Source organism: Bacillus rossius, chromosome 2, assembly GCF_032445375.1.
Source record: "Bacillus rossius redtenbacheri isolate Brsri chromosome 2, Brsri_v3, whole genome shotgun sequence".
Lineage (NCBI taxonomy): Eukaryota > Metazoa > Arthropoda > Insecta > Phasmatodea > Bacillidae > Bacillus > Bacillus rossius.
The window spans coordinates 100310243-100333052 of NC_086331.1; the positions used below are offsets into that span (position 1 = coordinate 100310243).

The window sequence follows — 22810 nt, forward strand, 5'->3', positions numbered from 1 at the left end:
GCAAACACATTTTTGACCCCGTTGAAGGAAAGCCCTAGATCCGTCCTGGGCATGGGTTGGATTCCTCGTCAATAGAGTGAGGTTTTGTATTATGCCTCTGTTTAAATAGGTTGGGATGAATTATAGCTATTAATTTGTAAGGGATTGTGTGTAATCTTTGAAGCACAAAAATCAAACTTTCTTTTTCAATTTTTTCACATAAATTTCACGACATTAAACACTAAGAGTGTGAAACGCGCAAGTCATTCGCATAGGTTTTTGTGCATGTACTCAATTTTAATCGCATTCGCCAGTCAGTGTTTTGTATAGAGCACATTTTACCAGCTAACCATAATTCGCAAATTTACTCACGCCATGTCTGACAGCAGGTGACAAATCACATTTTCCTTTCCACGTTTGGTTCCCCTCCAGGCTGTTACAGTGTCACGTGAAAACGCTCTTATCTTTGTGTAATATATGTGAAAGTTTGCAAGTCATCTAAAAAGTCTTTGAAATAAAAAATATAATATAAGTTACATTTTAAGAACTTTTAACTATTTAAAAATTTTAGCGACTCTGATTTTTATGAACTTCATAAGTAACCGTCACCAAAACTACGTAGCACACGCGTTATATGTAGATATTTAGTTAAATTTGTAAATAAAATTAATATTATTTATGATTTATTTTACGTAACAATATAAAATAAATAAACAAATGAAAATTGTAAACTATCCATACTGTGCAGTTTAAAATGGTTGAACTAAAATGAACATAATATTATTGGTGTTATAAATTACTTCCAAAATCTGTTACAATAAATTGAAATAATTCCAATACCATTCATGTTACTGTGGACGAAGTGTGCGTATGTGTGTTATGTATGTAGTGTTATGTGTACACACGGTTGGAAAAAGCTAAATGATTAGTCATGCAATAGACCTTTCGTAGTATTTGAAGTTTAAGAATATACTTAACAAAATTATGAAACATGTATTCTATTAAAAGGCTCCATTGCTTAGCATATTTTTTTTTCATTTTACAATGGTAGTGTTATTCCGCAGCTGTAACTAAAATATTTTTATTATTATATGATAATTTAGTCCTAGTTTCAAATCTAAGTAAACTATCTGATCAGAATTTATTTATTATTTAGACTTATTATGTTATTGTTACTGGAAAATTTTTGGATACGATTATTAGTAGATTATTTTTAATCATGACTTGGTCAAAACGTCAAACAGAATTTTTCACAGCGTGTGAACCTTACAACCAGTAACAAGTTGACTTTTATCTAAACAAATGTTTTTCAATCTTCAGGTCATAAAAAATAGGAATGAGATAAGCTTATAATAAGAAAACAACACATTTATTTTAAAGCAGACGGAAAACTAGTTTTGTTAAGTTAACTATCGATTGACTTCAGTCAAAAATGAAACTACGGCCTTATACATTTTTATCTCACGCGTAGGTATAAATTTTGTGTGACCTATTTCTCATTGCGTTCTTACATTGGTACATTATATTATCTACTTAAGTCTTTAACATGCTGTTTAAAAAACGATAATTACAAAAGGTGGGTATCGCAATTAAATTTTATGCACTTTTACAGACAGCTGTTAAGTCATTTCTGTAAACATATATCAAAAATATAATAAAATATCATCTCTAGTTACCTGTACTATGAAAAATATCCTATTCCAGTTCTAATTTCAGATTTTCTTTATTCGATGCCATTTTCTGTGACTATAAATAAATGCTGGTTTTAAGAACTGACCATTCTGTCGCGAAAATAGAAACCCTAACTATTTAAGTTGTGAATTAACACTTTTACAAGTTGGGGTTTTCAAGGTAGTTTATTTTATATTTGTTGAGCTTAACTCAGAGTCATACATTTCGGTACCTGGGTAAGTAAATAAATACAAAAGTGTTTGAAAAAAAACATTTTTGATTTTAATGCGTAGATTTGTGTTTCTTTATGAATAAATAAATACGAACAAACATATTATTTATTTATCGCTATCATGTTTTCACACGTCGTATGTCATGTTCTTTCCACCTCATCATTATAGATGTATTAAAACAAGGGAAAAAAAGTTAATTATCATTGCGAGTACATAGTATTTTAGTAACAGTTAATCTTTTTTCCCTTTCTAATTTCTCTTACTTTCCAAGCTCACATACAATATATCTCTTATTTTGTTGGCGTGTATATTGATACCAGTTTCAGGCAACGTTGGAAAAATTCAAGTGAGCTATCCCACACACAGCTACTGCGCTAATTTGGCAACGTTGCACTTGGTTAAGAATGGGTTGAGATTACCTCATTACCTCCCTGCCTGCCTTCCTTCCTTCCTCCCTCCCTCCCTCCCTCCCTCCCTCTCTTCCACCCACCTTCCCCCTTCCCTCGTCCTACTCCAACGCTTGAAATGTTTACGGTTTCAACGCTTCGAGTAGACATAAACACGTTTCAAGGAAACTAGGTATATTATGTCTCACCTGATATACATTTTTCCTGACTAGCCACGAAAAATGCTACTTTCATTAACGGTTCTTGGAAGTAAGAACTTAAAATTTGTTTGTGGTAGGCGGTTTTCACTGATAAACTGAGCGCTTCATGTAAATATTATTACAGAAATGACATCACAAAATACGTAATTTACCAATATTTACATCATATTTCGGTATTTAGGATCGGCATGTGTTTTTTATTTAACTATTCCGGTGCCGAAAGTTTACCCGATTTGTACGCTATCTTTTGTTGTAATGCAATATAAAATATATTTTTTTATTTGTGTATAAATAAATAAACAACATTTATACACAAAGTTCCACCCACTTCTCCCCAACCCACACAATTTGACAAGTCACCTGAACTAATGCCCCTTTGCCCAACCTCCTTGCATATATCCTGATATGCTATGCAAAACATTTAAACTAACGTTCACCGACACCATCTTCATTACTTATTTAAAACAGTGGCATGCTAATAAAATAAGAACACATAAGGCCACAAATAGTGATAATCACATAGTTTTTTTATAAAACTTTATTATTATTTTTAACACTTTCAAGTTGATATTCTTTATATGTTTCGTATATTTAATTTGTACATTTCACTCACATAGAATTAAACAACTTTCATGAAGTACTATAAAAACATAAATACCATTACCGGAATGTATCTCGTCCTCAAAAGTTTTCGATCAAAGCAGAAACAAAAGTTATTCGAAGAATAACCTTAGCCTAAACTTACTGTACAGATATACATACGTGCATTAAATATGTATAAATACAAAAATTTTCTACCGTATAATCAGTTTCATAAGTGTTCTCTGTCTTTAAACATATGAGCATACGTCTTTCTTTTCAAGACTGAACAGTCTCCAGTTGGTATTGAAGAAATTGACGTATCTATCTATGTCTCTTTTCATCTACATGATGACAGAACCTTTAAAGTATTGTCTGTGATTTGTTAGTATTTTGTAGGAGAATAGATTATACAATGGAATAAATTTTAAAAAAGGAAACTATAATTTTTTTCATTTAGGAGATGCAAATGGAAAATGCACAAAAAACATAACATTCTCAATTTAAAAAAAAAAAAAAAGGTTCAACCTTTTGAAGCAAGAGAAATTTCTAAACTAATAAAATTATGGCGACAAAAATACAATTTGGTATGTGATTATTATAAAAATCTGACATGTAAAAAATTAATTTATGTAAGCTGATGATGAAGACTTTGTTTATAAGTACATTTTATTCTAATATTTATTTGGTATTTTTAGAAATTGGTAGATTAGGAATCTAGGTATTTCAAAATACAAAGTTTAGGGGACTGTATGAGTTTTTGTGGTACGTTGGCGCACGTTGGAAGGCCAGGTTTGGAAATAAATATCGGTTCACTGTGATGATTAGGACCAGGTAACGTTTTATGATTTTCCTCTACTTCACATTGAAAGAAAAAAAAACTATGGGAAAACTGAAGTGTGAAAAAATATAAAAGGCTCCCTGCCGCATCTTACCTTTAGAATTTGGTTCAATATTTTAATTTAATACTTTTTAATTTTTTGTGATACTTGTTTAGTTTACGTGACGTCATACATGTGTTCAAATAGCCTCTTGAGAAGCTGTTAGTTTTCGAAATTTTCGGACGCACAATTAAAGTAGGAGGTATTAGGTCATCGGTCCCTCCCTAAACTTGAAGCTGGATCCGCCACTGAGCGACGAAGAAGTTGTCAGCACTGGAGAAGACACACGTGTTGAGCTGATTTTGTGTAGAGTCGCACGTTTCCACGAATTGCAAGTTGCGATGGAGCATGTTGGGGAGCGGGCATAGCGGTGTGGATGGGGGTGGGGGGAAGTGGCGCCAGAAACACAAAAACAACAGGGTGGTATATTCTCCACCCTGGAAACTGTGTAAAGGTCCTTAGATTGAGTGGTACAATACACAGTCCTCAGTTAAGTATTTAGTTTAAACTGGCGTGTAAATAAAACCATGATGTCCTCTTATTTAACATGGAAAACATATAAAACTGTGTAAAGGTCCTTAGATTGAGTGGTACAATACACAGTCCTCGGTTAAGTATTGATTTTAAACTGGTGTGTAAATGACCATGGGGTCATCTTATTAAACATGGAACAATATATCCAACTGTGTTAAAGTCCTTAGATTGAGTGGTACAATACACAGTCATCGTTTAAATATTGAGCTTAAACTGATGTGTAAATGACCAAGCGGTCCTCTTATTAAATATGGAATAGTATATATCAAACTGTGTAAAAGTCCTTAGATTGATTGGTGCAATACACTGTCTTCGGTTAAGAATTGAATTTAAACTGGTGTGTAAATATAACCATGCGGTCCTCATATTAAACATGAAACATCATTCTAAACAATTTTATGTCCATTGTTTTTCGTATGATATAGTTCTTATTTAATTTCGTAATTCAGTTTCTTCGTGAAACTAATAACAATCGTAATGGACAAGAATTTCGGAAAGTATTTATTCTCTTACCAAAAACTTATTATATTTTTATTTTATAAATTTTAATAAAATGTAACTGAATACATTTTTCTAATTGTATCACTCTTATTATTGATATCACTGTTGTTTAAACATTTTGTTGAGAATTTTTTTTTTAATTAGTTTATATGTTGAGATTTCTATGTTAATATGTATGAAAATTAAATTTTTCCTTTAATACGATAAGTAGGATATAGGTCTTACTTTTTGTTCTTAAATCACTAGTTTTACCTTCGTTAAATACCAGCAGAATTGATGTCTTCAAATAAAACATTTTTTTAATATCGGAATTGGAACATATAGAACTGAAAAACTGTGTTCTACGGGTTCTCTTACAAATATTGAGTTGTAATACATAGTTAAAAAAATCAATTAATAGAAAAATTAATTACCATAACAACTTTTTCGTGAATATCATTTAAATAAATGAAGTTATTGGAACGAAATATATGTTGTAATTCAGTTATAATATATATGTGTTTTTGTATGTTTACACAAATTCGGATGAGTTGTTTTTATCAACAAAAAAACTTTTACGGAAATTATAAAATATAGGTAAGTTATTTAGTAACGATGAAGCGAAGTCAAATGTAAATGGAGCAGCAGCGGGATTATCGAGGGAAGAGAACGGAAGAACCCCGAGAATCGACTCCGTATCACCTAAGCAAGGACCACTGGTTCGACTACACGACTACCAGGAACCCTGTCTTGTTGAAACATGTATACTGATTTTGCTAGTCCTGCAGTTAACTGTAAAACTTTACAGTCCTCGGATAAAGCACCAGACACACCTTGTGTAAAGGTCCTCAGTCTGACAGGTCCTCTGATATGCTTGCTAAAGTAATTGTCCTCGGAAGCTATGTTAGTGTTTGTGTATTCAGGTCCTCTATTTAAGGGTAACAAATGGGGTCCTCGAATAGGGCCCTAAACACGTATTGGTGTGTGTGTGTGTGTGTATATATATATATATATATATATGGGCCACTGCCTAGAGGGAGGGGTGGGGTTAAGTATATATTTGTAGTGTTGGATGTTTTTATTAAGTATGTAAAATTGTATCCCATCAAACAAGCTACTTCACAGGTTGTAGCTGAAAAGATTCTAGATGTGTATGTAAATGAGGTGGGGACTCCAAAGAAAATCATTTTGGACAACGGACCCCAGTTACTGGGAGAATTGTGGAAAACACTGTCTGGTATTCTAGATATTGAGTTGGGATACAAAGCAGTCCAGCAGCAAATCCTGTGGAGAGAGTAAAGAGGGAGTTAAGAAGACTGTTTAGATTATATTGCAGTGATAATCACAGCCAGTGGGCTAATGCAGCGAGTTAAGAAGAGGGACTGATAATATGTAGCATGAGAGCACAGGTGTCTACCCTGTTGAATTAATGCAGCAGACACTACAAACAACCAAACTCCAAGGGATTATTGATTTCCCTGACAGTGTGACTGTACAATTCAAAGACAAGATGGAAACGGCAGGAAAGCGACTGCTGTTAAAAGCATAGATGAGAAAAGATAAGTTTGATAAAGGAATAAAACCCAGGGTTTTTAAACAGGGTGACAAAGTGTTAATCGCATCAAACAAGGTATCGTCATTAACAAATAAAAAAATCCTCAAATTTTTCAATTTCTATGATGGGCCATTTGTAGTAGAATCTGTAGCAGGACACAATGTATACAGGATAAACGGTGCAAATTGCAATGTGTCACTTTTAAGGCCATGTCAGATTACGTAAAGAATTAAAAAGAATATTGTTTTATTGTGTAAAATGTACTTATTTATTGAGAGTTGGCCGAGTTGAAATATAGAAGGAGAGAAGTATATGTTTAGTACTGAATAGTTAGCTGAGGCAGATTACTGCCTAAAGGGACTGTAAATGAGTGCAAGCTCAGGGTTTAGATTAATTGGCATGGTAGACAAAGGAAGTGTCATGATGATGAAGGGAAATGTGTGTAGAAAATAATGTATAATAATTGTATTGGAGTGATTTATGTTAATGAATAGGTACCGATATAAATATGGTTTTTATTGAAGATACTGTTACCAAGTTTTTAAATCAAGAGAAGTAAATGCATCAGCTTAAAAAAGGTAAGCATTAAAATTTTGTATTGTCTTCAAGTTTGTGTTGAGGTAAAATTTAAGGTAAAAGTCACAAAGTTGGAGTAAAAGAAAGAGATAAATGTTTTGTTGAGATTCTAACATTGTACACATTTATATGCCACATAAGTAAATGAGAGATGAGTTGTTTTTGAGTTACAAAGATTTATGCAGATTTTGACCAGTGGTTGTGTATGATACTAAAAGAGAGCAGGGATGTTACCAATGTTTTGTAAACACATTTTCACAAGTGTGGAAAGATTGGCCAAGTTATAGGTATAAAGTTATCTGCCGGGAGCAAAGTTTTTTGTGGTGGTTGTTGTCGTCGTCATCATTGTGAGACTGTTGGGAGACAAGGATGTTAATCTTAATGAACGTTTCTGGTAGTGAGGTTTTTTTTTTGTGGGGGTGTTTGGATCCCTTTTCCTTGGCCGTTCCCCCCTCATGATTTTGAAGTAGTTGCAATTGTTTATGAAATTGAAGTTCTCTAAGTCAATGTTGAAGTCATTGCAGTTGATGAAGCTGGTGAATTGCAGTTATAGTTGATGCTGAATTTATAAAATAAGTTTTAATGGTGTTCTTTGTAGAGCAGGAAGGTTCAGTTTGAAGCTTGTAATGAGGCAAGTGTTGAAATGAATTTTATTATGCATTATTGAAATGAAGATGATGTTGAGGGCTGACACCTTTGAAAGAAGTTGATGTAATCATTTGCTTGGCGTTGAATTTGGAAATAAGAGTTGATGTTCAATTTTTTTGTTTGGAACTCAGCATTTAAAAATTTGAAAATTAAAAAGGATTTTATTTAGGATCATTTTCATGTGTGTCCATGAGTATAAATTTAAAGTTTCATGTGCAAAGTTTGTTTAGTGTAATAGTGTGTGTATTTGGATTCCCATAATGGTTTTGGCATTGGTTATGTAATATTTTTCTCTATTGTGTTGCCTTTTTATTGTAACTTTTCAATTAAATATTATGTTCATTTAATTGAAAAGTTGGAGGGCTAATGTAAAAACCCAGTTTACTGCCCTTCCCACTTGTTAAATGGTCTAATTAGCAATTTATTATTTCTTGTATTTCAGTACTATGGTTAGGTTCTGTCATTTAAATAACATCTTTTTCTTTTGTTTTAAGAAGTATTCCTGTGTTTGCTGTACATTGGATGATCGTAATTTACATTATTTCATGCTTTCACAGTAATTCTGATAATTTGCTTACTTTATAGTAAGTAAGCCCCTAGGCTTTAGTTTTACCTATTTGTGTATTTATGTTTTAATGTGATTTCACTGAAATTTTTAAGGGCTGCTTGGTTTGGCTTTGTTTGTAATTGCGTGTTAACATAATTTTCTTTAATTTTTTTTGTTCTCGGCATGAGTCTTAGTCTGAAGGAAAGCTGACGCAATAGTCAACCTGTTGCATAAGAATGAGAGAGAGACAGTTCGGTAGCTGTGAGAAAGGACTCAGGAGTGCTGTTGCCATGTGCCAGAATTGGCTGGTAATTTTTAAACGTATTTTTGAGATTGATTAAAAAATGATGTCTCCAGATTTTGTGATTTCTACTTGGTGTAATCTCTGTTGTAAAAACCTTGCGAGGTGCAGGGAATTGAATACTGCTATGGTTTTGCTAGAGCTGTGCTGTGATTGGTCAGAGAGGTCATGAACCTGCAACTTCCTTTGGGCAGATGCGGCTGCGTAGTCTCATTCGTTTAGTCAGCGTTTGAACGAGGTACAGAGAGGTCGTGTGTCGGTCGTTTGCTTACAATAATATATCACTGTTATGAAGAGAGTATTTCGCTGCTGTGGTCTGTGCGCTACCGTTTATAATCAAACTTTTTTTCACTTTATGGAACTTTCAACTAGAATTTTTGACCACAGTCCTCGGTAATAGCCCACAAGGATCGAGTGAACTTAGTCTTTGTTCCAAGGATGTAGTCCTTTGGCCTGTACTGTGAGTTTGTATGCAACCACGGGACTTAATTGCTAACTATATTTTAATATCCATCCTTCGGTACCTGCAAACAGTCGACGTGTTTGGTTTTTGAGTCTGTGAAGAGGTTATGTGCGCATTGTTTGTAGCTTCAATGTACATTTGTTTTCACGGTTGGAAGATGGCGGCTATTGTGAATTTTTGTTAAAAGACAATAAAAAGCAGTAATCTCGGTTTGTGTCTGAGAGACATTATTTCAGCAACAACCAATCAACGAGACAGTAACAGTATTTTTTCAGTAACTTATATAATTTTCAGTGCCCAAGTTATTTCTGCAAGTGTTAATAAAATATGTATGTCCAATTGCTAGCTGGGTGATCTGGGGTGTGATAAAATGAATCGCCACCACCTTGTAAATGTCTCTAATGAACATAAATCAATTTAAGATAGATGTAACTAAATGAGGAGAAATGTCGGGCGAAGTGAAAAACTATAATCTAAGCTTAAAATCATGGGGTAACTTTAAGAGAAACTTAGTTACCTAAAGTTTAACCTTTCTGTGGTGAAATTGACCCTAAATGGAATTTTAACATCGTATTTTAAAAACAAGTTCAAAGATAATGATTTTATTCTATTCAAAATCTTCAATACATTGTTACTCACCCACAATGTAGGTCACATTAAAAAAACTATGACCCTGTAGTTTGCAGAAAACTGTTCCTATATTTACAGTTAAAATACTGATCGTAATTTTTGCATCACCTTACCTGGATAGGAACACAATTTCACCGTTTTATCAGTTCCAAAATTTTTCACTAGTTGAGAGCAACACTGCAAAACTACAGTGATTTACAATTTAGCTCAATAATCAAGTTATATTCTATAACCTATAACAACTAGTAATATAACTAAAGAGTTATACTTCTTTAGGCACAATATGTAAAAATGATGATGAATTTTTATGATGTGCACGCACCATGCAACAAAATTTTCACAGGATTGAGGAGGAAAAAAAAGCTACAAACAAAAAAAAATACTACATACAAGTAAAAATTATATATGAGCTTTTAAATCTTATACTTAGTGATTGATATTGAGTACGGGTCGATACAGTTTAAAAAAAAAAACATATTTATTGTGTATATTAGTGATAGAAATTGTGTATATCGTCTGTCATTTGTAAGAAGGGGCCATCTTACATTTTTGTTGAAAATGAGTTAACTGCAGAAATACATGTTTTCTTTCATCCTTCATGGTCTGTAAGAAGGGGATAACTGTATCTCTAATAGTTTTTAAGATATGACAGGGGCTAACCATAAATAATTAAAATACAGTGATGCATTACAGTGTGCTCATTTTGTTTTTCTGCTCTCCTGAAAAGTTTATGTTTTGTAGGTTAGCCCCTTCTTACAAATGACAGACGATATAAACATTTCAAGTTTATTTTCAAAAGAATTTATATAAGTGAGATCATGTTCCCATGTGTATAATTTATTTGCATTATAAACTATTAGATTATTATTAATATTATTTTATAAAGAAATAAAATTAATAAATAAGATTAATTATTCAGCATATAAATTAATTTCATTATTAATTAAATATTCTCAATTATTTTACTAACTTAAATTATTAATTTTACTCACATATTCATATTAATTTTGAATATAAAATATTTATTTAAATTTTTAAATTTGATTGGATTTACACTTTACCAACTGTATTTATATCATTCAAGATATTTATTATTTTATTTCCATTATTTGCCTGCAAAATTAAATTTTGTTTTTACTATGCCAAGTAAATATAACTTCTAACGCATGTACAGAATTATAAGCACACTTTTTTTTTTAAGTTGTCTGGTAGTGTTTTATTTGTACCAGACACACAAACAAAAATTTGTGTAAAAGGATATATATATATATATATATTTTTTTTTGCTTCACCATTTGCACAGATATATTGATATAGTCATAAAATAAAGTAGACTTTATTTATTAAAATATTAAAGCTACAGCCTCCATTTTTGTGCAAGGCTAAAAGCATATTTGATTCTAAACACTTGCAAATGTTTTAAGTGCAAAAAATATTTAAGAAATTTATATTACCTACCTTCTTTTATTTCCTTCCTGGTTAGATCAGCACTTCCTTTAGTAGCCCTTGCTACCATGTTTGTGAAACCTATGCCAACCTGAAGTAGTTTATAGTCATCATCAGCTGTCATTGGTTCTGAGGTAAGGCCTGACAAGTACAAGCATTTCCCTGAAAAAGATAGTAATTAATAATACTAAATAAATAATTATAAATACTTGATACAATAAAAACCAAACAACTTAATAAAGAGCAAACATTTGGAAAAAAATTTCATTACTATGAAAAAATAACTATATGAACCATTAAATCCACACAACTATAAAACTAAAAGCTTCATCATCATTACTGTACCTATCTCCAGAGCGTGTGTTTATAGTAGTAAACTAAGATGCAGTTGGCTAGGAAATCAAGTCATTCTTAGGTTATCACACTTAAATAACATCTGATTGAAAATTAAAAGAGGTAAACAGTTAATAAAGGCGTTCAGTGTTGAAGATCATAAATATATTAACTAATAATTGACTTAGCTGCAAAATAAAAATAAGTTTTGGACCAATTCATAGTTACATCTACCCATGTTGACGTACACTGTCTACTTGAAAAATCAATGTCTCACTGATCGCTACTGCCTTATGCTCACGTAGAGGCAGTGTGTGTGCGGTTAAGCATGGGACTTGTTTACTGCGCTATCTGTACCATGGCTTAACGATCCATCTGTGTGTGTGCACTAGGGTGACTAACTTTTTTTGTCCGGTAAACTTACCTTCATTATGCCTAATAGGGTTATATGTTTTCACTAACAAGAAGTTTAACTGGTTTGTTGTGTATCATGTGAATACAAAAAAAAAGACACACTTTTATAGCATAATTAAAAGTTCTTATTGTTACCTGAGTGTAGAGAATAATTTCCAGTGTTTCAAATAAAGTACTGAACTCTATTAAACTTTTTATTGCCTCTTTATTCTAATGTTTTGCCCTGAGAAAACAAACGTCTCATTGCAATGTCTACCACATTTAATATGAATTAGACCAGTGTGAATATAAGTTTTTTAGTTTGAACTGAACCGTAATAGCAAATTATTTTTGAATATGCATATCAAATTCAAATAGTAAGAATGATAATTGAAATCCCTACAAAAATATTTGTTTCACGTAATAAATACGTAGGGAAATAAAAAAGGTAAATATGTAGATCTGGGATAATAGACAAAAAATACTGAAGAAAATGGTTGCTAGGTTAAGTCAGCTGGAATAATTATACATAAAATGTTTGTTAAAATATATAAATTTTAAAAGAAAAAGTTTTTATGCAACTAACCTAACCTAAAAAATGTATCACTTCAAGTTTCATTTGCCTTATCTCCCAGATAAAGCTACTCTAAATATTGATTCAGAAAAGTTTTGCGAACCATAAAATACAGTTAAAATCTGATACATTCCAAAAAACATGAATACATTTTTTTAATGTATTTGTGAAATAGTCATATCAGCTCATATTTACATATTTAATCCCAAGATATTAACACATTCCTATTGTTAATGGCAGCCAGTTAAACAATAGTTTATCTCAGCAATATAACAAATACATTTTCTGATAATTTCCTATACAATCTGGAACTAATATTTACTTCTTTTTTTCATATTCACAATATCTGTTTCACCAGAGATACATACAGCAAGTAAGCTGCTACTATGCTGCACGGTGGTAGATTAATAGTGACTATTGATTTACATGCCGTTGCAATTATCACATTCACGTCTTTTAATGGCAATTGCATCCATGTTTGTTGACTTCTATTTTTTACCACTAGTGGTACGTGTGATTAAATGGAAACAAATACGTATATGTTTTCAAGAGTTGCTTGGTTTCTGGTTTGTGGTGACGTTAAAGGCGAAGATATCACTGACGTTTCAGTCGACGTTGCAGTCGCCATCAGGGAGCAGTTATCTACTGAGGTTATTACAAGTTCTCCTGTCTTTTAATACTCTCGCCTGAGAGGGGAGTGTTTCCCGATTGGCTGCAGCTGTAAGCCAATCAGAGTCTTCCTTTCTCCTGTCAGGGACCCCTCTATCTTGTTTATCAGTTGAGAACAGCATGTATTTCATGCTTCCTGAGAATTCTTGCCACATTGTCTGAAATAAATATGAAGTAAGAAATGAAAGCTTTGTTAGGAAGATGATCATTCTTATTCTCTTGAGGTGGCTTTATGGCTTTATTAATTTCTGATTTTGAGTAGCCATTTGCTTGAAGAGCAGTTGTTAAATGTTTCAGTTTTTCCTCAATATTATCTTCTTCGCAAATGGCTCTAGCTCAGTTGATCAATGTAGAAATAACATTTCTCTTCTGAGGTGGTGGATGGTGTGAACTCGCCTGTAGATACCGGTCTGTGTGTGTTATTTTTCTGTAAACACTGTGGTAGCCGATGTGGTTATCCTCTCCTCTTGTGACCAATACATCCAAAAAAAGGTAATTTTCCTTCTATGTCCACCTCCATGGTGAAATGTATGTTCGGATGGATGCTGTTCAGGTGTTTAAGGAAGTCTTGCAGCTTCTCTTTGCCATGGCTCCATAGCACAAAGGTGTCATCTACGTACCTGACTGGAATTTATTGCCTTCTCTTCAAATTCTGCCATGAAAATATTGGCTAAGAGGGCAGAGAGAGGTGAACCCATGGCAGTGCCTTCCTGTTGCTTGTAGATCTGCCCCTTGAACGAGAAGAAAGTGGAAGAAACACAGTGTTCTGTGGGCTTCACTATGTCTCTGCTCAGGTTGTCTTCTCCCAGGTGTGTGAAGAGAATTCGAAGGGCTTCTGGGACAGGCACTTTGGTGAAGAGCGATACCACAACAAAGCCAACCTGGAGATCTGTTGGTTGATGAGATAGTTGCTTGAGAATCGAAATGAAATATGCAGAATTTCTGACATGAGAGGCTAGAGTAGGAATTAAAGGTTGGATTATTCTATTTAAGTATCTGGCTAGTGCATGAGTAGGAGAGCCGATTGCACTAACAATGGGACAAAGAGGAATGTCCTTTGTATGTATCTTTGGCAGCCCATAGAATGTAGGGGTTCTGGCATCTTTGACGATTAGATGTTTTTAGTGTCTTCCTCTAAGGCTGACTCAGCAACCAATTTCTTTGTGGCTGATTCTATTTGTTTAAGTGGATTTTTCTTGTATTTGTAGGTTCGGTGAGAAGATTGTAGATTTTGGTTTTATAGTCAAAGGTATTTATGACCACTGTCACATTTCCACTGTCTATCTTCAAATCACAACATCTCTGTCACTGCGAAGTTCTTTCAGCACCCTTCTTTCTTGCCTGCTGATGTTGTGTGGGGGAAGCTTGGCCTTGCGAAGTCCTCTTGTTGTCTCCGAGTGTATTTCGTCTGCTGTGGTTGGAGACAGGCGACTAATGGCATCTTCTACTCCACAGACAATATCTTCTGTGGGAATTTCTTCGGTGCAACTGTGATATGCTTTTAGCTAGAAGAGAAACACAAGCTTCATCCAGTTGTTTGTTTGAGAGGTTGACAACTCAGTTTATCTCCAAAGCAGGTGGCCTTTTATTTTTGTGAAGCTCCGAGAATTTTTTGCTGTGTTGATCTGTTGAATGGCACAGGGTTTTGAAGGCTTTTTGTGCTGTGATTCTGTCCAGAGTATCCCAAATTGTAGGTGATAGTTTGCTGGCAAGTTTCAGGTGCAGGTCGAAAAGCTCATTCGCATTAAAGTGCAAGTCTCTTCTGGTCTGAAATATTCTTTATCGCAGAATAGAGGAGCTGGCTCAATGGTAAATTTTCTGAGCTGCTGGAGTCTGGAAGTTCTGGTGGAATGGTGTGAACTTGAGAAGCACCTTGTAATCTCTGCATTTTTTCATGAAGACCAGAGAACTAATAACTAAGAAGTTGGTCAAATTTTCTAGTTAATATGACAGTATCCTCCCCACAGAGGTTTGTTAGTAAAGATAGCACGCTTTTGCTTGGCTTCTGGGTTCTAGCTGCGTCGTAACTCAAGGAAAAAACAAGCAATTTTTTATGTTCTTTTTGGTACATATGTACTTTCATGTTATGTTTGTGCTACGGGGGAAATCAAAATCTGCTCATCTGTTACTGATTTTTTAGCAACTTATATAAGAGTTAAAAGTTAAATGTTTACACTGTCCATTGTGTTCTAAAGTTAGATAAAACTGGTTTCTAGTTTCATAAAAGTGGTTTTATTTTCTCCAGTTTTGTAATAACAACTATGTACTACAGGGCCCAGCTGCTTACGACAGCAGGCAGACACACGTGCATGTGTTGAAGGTTGCACGGGCAGGCAAGCTAACCAGCTGACTGATAAGTACATAACCACCTATCTCCTGTTACACCGTGTCATATTTGTCATATATTGTAACCGGTGGTAGGCTTAGAAAGATAAAAGATGTGACATATTCATAGTCAAGTGTAACTTTAAACATTTATATTATGTAAAGAATATTTCCCTGCACATTTTTGAACATTAAATAAATTAGCTTTATAAGTATGGATACCAATGCTTCAGAATAAGTGCTTTCGAATAACATGAACTTTTTAGGAATGCATTAGTCATGCTAAGTAAGGGATTGGTGTACTCGCAGACTCCTACTAAATCTATCTAAAATGATAATGGAAGAGCCATAATAAATTTTTACAATGTATATTTAGCATTGGGAAAATTTTCTTAATGCTTCAGTGACACACCAGACTTCATAATACTTGCACATTCTCATTACTTTTGCAATAATTAGGCACACTGAAAGTGTTATCAGAATTTTTGAAAGCTTACTGTAGAGAACATGAAACATAATATAATGATGTGAACATGCTATATTTTTGAAACTATAAATACCTATTAAGTATCACAAAGAAATATATAACTACAATGAACTACAAATTGAATAAAAGCATAAAAAAGGCATGCACATAAAACAGCAAAAAATATCCATAAGTTTCTTACAAAAGTGGTTGCCAGGTCCTGCATAATGATGACCCTTGTATGCAGCAAACAACCCCGGATTAATGCCAATCTGCAAAATTCAATAAACATAATTCACAAACATCATCATCAAATTACTTCTCATCAAATACTAGCATTTTACAGGCAATGCTTGAAACACTGCCCCACTTGGGCATCACAACATTGAATGATCCCGCAAATGTGTTCAGATCTATTGATGTGTTCTTGTAGAATAAAACAATTAAGAAGGGCTCTTACAGCAGATATTTTCGACTAAGACTCCACTGCTTTAAAGTTAAATTATTATTCATCTGACCAACACAATTCTTAAAGGCCAACCCACACTGATATAATTGTGTGTGATAATTAAAGTTCAGTGTCTCATTGGCATCAAGGTCATTAGAAACAATGAGATGGAGCAGCAATGAAATTCATTAAAGTTAACAGGAATACCCAGAAAAAAAACCTATTCTCATTTGTGAAAAATCAGGGCTTGGTATGCTGGGTATTGAGAGGCGAGTGATTTGACCACTGACCCTATAATGTTGTAGAACTAGGAGTATATTTGTGCGATAACATGAACAGCTAAACTAATAAATATATTACAATATGGTCAAAAATTCCAGGCTTGACCCACACAGGAATTGAACCCGGATATTCTTGGTGGAAGAAAATGATCTCACCATTCACCCACATTCAGTACCAATATTTATAACAAAAGTAATGAAGATTAAGTAATGGAACATTGGCATAGGAAACAAATAAAGGTGAAGAAATATGGGAAGTGAATAGAAGAGAGTAAGAGATGGAGATAAGAAGATAAGCAGTAAAGATGAAGTGGTATAGAGGGAAATAAAAGCAGAAAGAGCAAGGACAAAAATGCAATAAAGATGAGGGTGATTTCCATCCTGTGCCAATAAACAATTTATCATTATTATTTGCAAACTATGTTACAAGCAAACTGTTACTTGTGGGCGCATGACAGAACAAACAAATATACTCTCTATGATCCACCAGTGCTGTACTCTGGTCCATCCTGTAATCAGTCATAGCTCCATGTAACTGTGGAGGGGAATGGGGACAAAACTTACTGGATGTCTCTGAGCACAAAGCTTTTGTTAGCTCTTTAGTTGGCTGTTAACATTTAATACAGTTTGAGCACTTGCCAATTTTAACCTCAGTTGTGAATATTCGTGATTGTGTGTGTCTCATTAGTGTGGTTTGTTTGAGTATCTGTAAATTCAAAATGTGATCATGCAATCATAATACAATTATAAACACTAAACATAAACTCAAGTTCACAAATACTGCATTATATAAAAGTTTGAAAAATTATTGAAGTAACTAGTCTACATCCAGACCAACCATATGATGCAAATGAAAGGAGACTGTTTAGGTGACTTTTAAAAAACAAACATTAATGCCCAAGGACGAAAAATAGCTAAGGACAGAATCAAAGAAGTACCTTAATTGAACACAAATGTTTTATAACTTCCATGAATAATATAGCAAATAATAAATGGGCATTTAAAAATGTTAATCTTCCTCACGTACAAAAAAACTAAAACAGAGTGTGGCTGACAAAATCAGTTTTTAAACAATAGTTTCATTTCACATTTGAACAGTCAGTGAAAAAATTTTGAATCATAGTTTTTCGCAAAAAAAAAAAAAAAGCTAATTTTGGATAGCTGTCAAAGGTTGTAGCAACCCAGACTCCCCACTTGTTAAATGGTTTATTTAACGATTTTTGTGTTGTCCCATCATGTTCAGCACTATGGTTAGGTTTTTTATATGATTTAAATACCAGCTATTTATTCTCTTGAGAAGTATTTGTGTGTTTGTCATGTTTTATAGTAATAATTTACATCTTTTCATACTTTTTAATTGTTCCTGAAGATTTGCTTGCTTTATGGTGAATAAGCAACTGGAAGTTATTTTTACCTATTTTTTAAGTGTTGCTTGTTTCTTCTAAATTTGTAAGTATGCGTTAATGTAATACTCTTTTGTATTTTTTTGCCAGGGTTCTTTGTTTGGACGAACTGATGCAATAATTTGTCAGTTGGGCAGTTGCGTAAGAATTAAAAGAGAGAGAGTTCTGTAACAATGAGAAAGAATCTGTATCTTAGTCAAAGTACCGTTGCCATGCACTAGTATTAGCTGATATTTTTCTGTGCATTTCTATGATTGGTCACAGAGTTTTGTCACATGAGCACCATTTGTCCTTGCTCAGCAAGAAGGACGACCATGGACACACAGAGTTCAGTCAGCGTCTGTACGAGCTACCAAGTAGGTCTTGTACCAGAAGGTGGCTCAAAAATAACATTTTAATGTGAGTCAAATAGAAAATTTTGGGGCTGTGATCCGGGCACTACCATGTATGATCAACCATTTTCCATTTTTTTGGAACTATATGTAGAATTCAGTGACCACAGTCATCGGTGTTAGCCCACAGCAATGAGTGAGTAACTTCGCCATTATTCTGAGGACAGAGTGCATCGGCTTGTACTGTAAGTTGCAAACAACCACGGGATTTATGTGCGAACTGTATTAATTATTTTTTTTTCTGTACTATGAACAGTAAAATTGGTTTTCTGGAATCATTGAAGATGTTTTAGGAGACCAATTTGTATACTCTAAATGTATTTTTTCTCGTGGTCACATGATGGTGGCCATGATGATTGTGAATTTTCTTCAAGTATCAAAAAAATATGTTAATATCAGTTTGTGTCCAAGAGATGTTATTTCAGTAACCAAACATTGACAGTAACATTTATTTTGGAACTTACGTATTTTTTAGTGCCCAACTTATTTCTGCAAGTGGTCATGAATATGCACTCTAGACCAAATGTTGAGTTAGTTGGGAGATCTAAAGTGACACAAGGTAAATTGACGAAAATAATTACATATCTAATTATGGTTTGTCCATGTATTGTTCTTGCCTTCAAAAATTACTGAATTTAATTAATATATTAATTAATCAACCAGAGCTTAACATCCTAATGTTGACAAGAGTCATGAGAGACAATAAGGTGGGATGAGATGAAAATGGAGTATCAGTGGAATGACAGGGTAAGGGAACGTGAGTTGTCGATAAAACTCACTGGCTCACAGCAACATCTCCTATTTTTCCCACTTGCAAACAATTATGTTTTTGACAAGCCAGGAGATACGACCCTAGATGATAGCTGGCTATTCAATGATGACAACATCATCAATAGCATGCAAAGAAAAGAAAAATAAGAGGAAGACAAAATGTAGCTGTTCAAATAGGTAAGTGACAGCAGTGCAATGATGCCATCCCTACCTCCATTAAATAGGCTCAGGAAAATTGTGCAGCTGCTTACGATATTCTTGCTTTACAAACAGATTCCAGAGAAAAGTAACAAAGGATTTTAAGCATTTAAGGCCAAAAACACAAAATATAACTGATTGTTTTTTGACTCCAAAGAAATAATTCCTCTTTATTAAATATAACTGAACTGATTTTTTATGGACAATTACACCACTATCATAATACTTCATTTAAGTTTTGAAATGTATAAATATTATACAATCACACTTGTACATCAGTTGATTTTTTGTAGTTATTTAAAAAAAGTACAGTATACAGAAGTTTATAATTTAAACGCCCTTTTTTAACTTTAAATAATCAAACAATTTTAGTAATTGGCACTTCACTGGTCAAAATTAGTGAGATTAGTGAGAATATATTGTAAAATTTTTGACTAAGGCCTTTTCAAAATATAAAATTACATTTTATATTTTGTCACTGCAACAGAAAGTAAATTACATTTGTGTATGCAAATATGCAAATTTTTTACTATTAAAAACTACAAAGTATGGTGATGTATATATTTGAATACGATAATAGATTATAACTATAAATTGTGCATGTGTCATAACTCAAATGCATAATAGTTGTGTACACTAATTTATATTATATTTAACTGCTTATATAATTTACTTGTAAATATACCGTATTTAATCGAATAATCGTCGCACCCATTGTTTCAGGTAATGAATTTGTTATTTAAGATTCTCCCCATAATCGTCGCACCCTAATTTATTGATGGCGACTGAGGCGCGAATGGAACAGCCGTAAACACAATGGAACAGCCTACTTTCATGTGGCGTGTGGCGCGATCGGAACAGCCGTAAACACAATGGAACAGCTAGCTTTCACGTGGCGTGTAGCGCTTATCATTGGTCCAACCTTGAGCGGCGTGTCCTAATTGGCCGTGTGGGAGGAAGAAATGTGTGTGGAAGATAAGATGCTGTGATGCCATTGTTTTATCTCGTTTGCGTTGGAGTGGAAAGTACCGGTAATTGCAGAGTTTGAGAAAGTTCATTTTGTGAGAATATGGGTAAATACAATTCGTATACTGCTGCTTTCAAGTTGCACGTAATCGCATTTGCAGAAGAGCACGGAAATCGGGCCGCGGAAAGAGAATTTTCAGTAAGTGAAAAACTTGTTCGTGACTGACGAAAACAAAAAGACAACTTGAATAACACAAGTTCATCTATGTGAGCTTTCCGAGGGCCTAAGCGTGGGAAGTTTCCTGAAGTGGATGCGCAAGTGACTGAGTACATTCGTGAGTTAAGGAACAACGCGTGCAGTGTTTCTCTAGAAATGATCATGTGCAAGGGTAGAGACGAAGCACGTGCGCGGGGCATACCGCACGCCCAGTTATGGGCCAGTCGTGGGTGGGCGATGAGATTTATGTGACCTTAAAATTTTTCACTCCGGCAGAGGACATCCCTTTGCCAGAAGTTGCCGAAGGACTTTGACAACAAAGTGTTCAAGTTCCAGCGTTTCGTTCTGCGGATGCGACAAACAAATGACTACCTCCTCTCGCAGATAGCTAATGCAGATCAGACGCCGGTCTATTTTGACATGCCGCAGAACACCAAGGTCAATGAGAAGGGGTAGTCAAGCATAATAATATGCACTACTGGGAATGAGAGGATGCGTTGCACAGTAATGCTTGCAGTGACGGCCGATAGGCAGAAGTTGCCGCCTTACGTAATTTTCAAGCGGAAGACGTTGCCTAAGGGAATGAAGTTTCCTCCAGGCGTACATGTCCGTGCTCAAGAAAAGGGTTGGATGGACGCTGAGCTCGTTAAGGACTGGGTAAAGACTGTGTGGGAGCGACGGCCAGGGTGTCTCCTGAAACAAAAGGCCTTGTTGGTGTGGGACAGCTTCCGCGCTCAGCAACCCCTAGATGTCTCCGTGAACAAGCCATTCAAGGGACATCTCCGTCGCCTGTATGGGGAGTGGATGGCCAGTGGGACGCAATAACTGACGAAAGGGAATAAGCTGAAGAGACCATCATTGCTCTTGGTTTGCGAGTGGATAATGCGAAGTTGGGGTCTCATTACTCATGAGATAATCGTGAAGAGTGTTAAGAAGACTGGCATCTCGTGCGCGCTAGACGGTACGGAGGACGACACGATCTAGCGTCAGAACAGTGACGACAGCGGCGACGAAGATGACGTTGACGTCCCGGCAAATGAATCTGATGCCTCAGAATCTGGTTCAGACAATGAATAGATAAACTTGGTGAGTGTTCAGATTGAATGTGTTTTAGAAATGTATTTTGTTTATTGATTTTTTCGCAATTTTGTGTTTATACTATATTTTTATTTTGCCAAATTTCTTGTAACCAAAAGTAGTTTTGTTTATTTTGCGCGTATTGTAAATAAATATTACGTATAGGTACCATGTACCTAGATATTAACTTCTTTAATTTAGCATTTTCAAGCGATTTACTAAAAAATTTTACTTAACAATTTTTTTTAAATATTTCCTCCCATAATGGTCGCACCTCACTTTTTTTCCATAAAATTTGGTAAAATTGCTGCCACAATAATGCAAGTAAATACTGTAAATCCTTGTCTTTACATCTGATGTATGTAAATGAACATGTTATTGAAAATACAGTCATTTCGTATCGTTGTATCATTACAGTAAAGTAAAAACTTGTTGATCCTTCACTAATCAACCCATTCTGTTTGGTTGTCAAAACTGATTAAAATATTTAATGCATAAGGAGTTACACACTTTCACATTCATAAACAGTTTCATTACATTTATTACCAGAAAACACCATAATACCAGAGATTTTTCCAATAGTTAAAACTCGCTGTCACAGGTTCTACATATTAATATAAATAAATTATTATTCTGATGACTGCTTACATTTACAATTATACAGCAACAAAATAATCTGTAACCTTTACTGATAAGTTTACATCACACCACTAGAAGCTCTTTGTTTCAAATACAACAGTTCATTAGTAATTTCTGAAAATAATTAACATGAAATGAAATTCTTTACCTCATAGTTGCAGGTTTTCACTATCAACTTACTAATAAATGTACTTCCAACGCATCTCCTCAGCCAATCCTCCTCCACACTTGTTAACATACACATAAAGTTCACTGCAACATTAAACGGAAACAATATTTTATTCACAATATGTTGTTGTGACTTATACAACAAAAAATAAAAATAAACGTAGGAATACATACAAATATTTAAGACTTCCAAACACACATTTTCATTTCATGTTGCACAATAAACTTAAATTAATTTTTATATTAGTAAAATTTATGTTACTTAGAGACCTAAAAATTTATTGATGCTCAAATGGACAAAAAAGTATATACAGTAAACTCCCGGTATATCGCGCCCCGATTGATCGCGGAATCGGGTAT

At 34.1% G+C, this 22810-nt stretch overlaps 1 protein-coding gene across 2 annotated transcripts in view; it reads right to left on the bottom strand.

Moving 5' to 3' along the window:
* LOC134529515 (uncharacterized) overlaps positions 1 to 22810 on the bottom strand; it is a 120640-nt gene that overhangs the window by 31064 nt on the left and 66766 nt on the right. The window contains exons 4-5 of one of the 2 annotated variants that reach the window (XM_063363680.1): positions 16093 to 16162; positions 11143 to 11292 (exon numbers count right to left, since the gene is read on the bottom strand). In XM_063363680.1, the coding sequence (XP_063219750.1) occupies positions 11143 to 11292; positions 16093 to 16162 (220 nt within the window). Of the gene's footprint in view, positions 1 to 11142; positions 11293 to 16092; positions 16163 to 17643; positions 22535 to 22810 lie in introns of those variants that run through there. The other variant, XM_063363681.1, reaches the window with a different exon arrangement.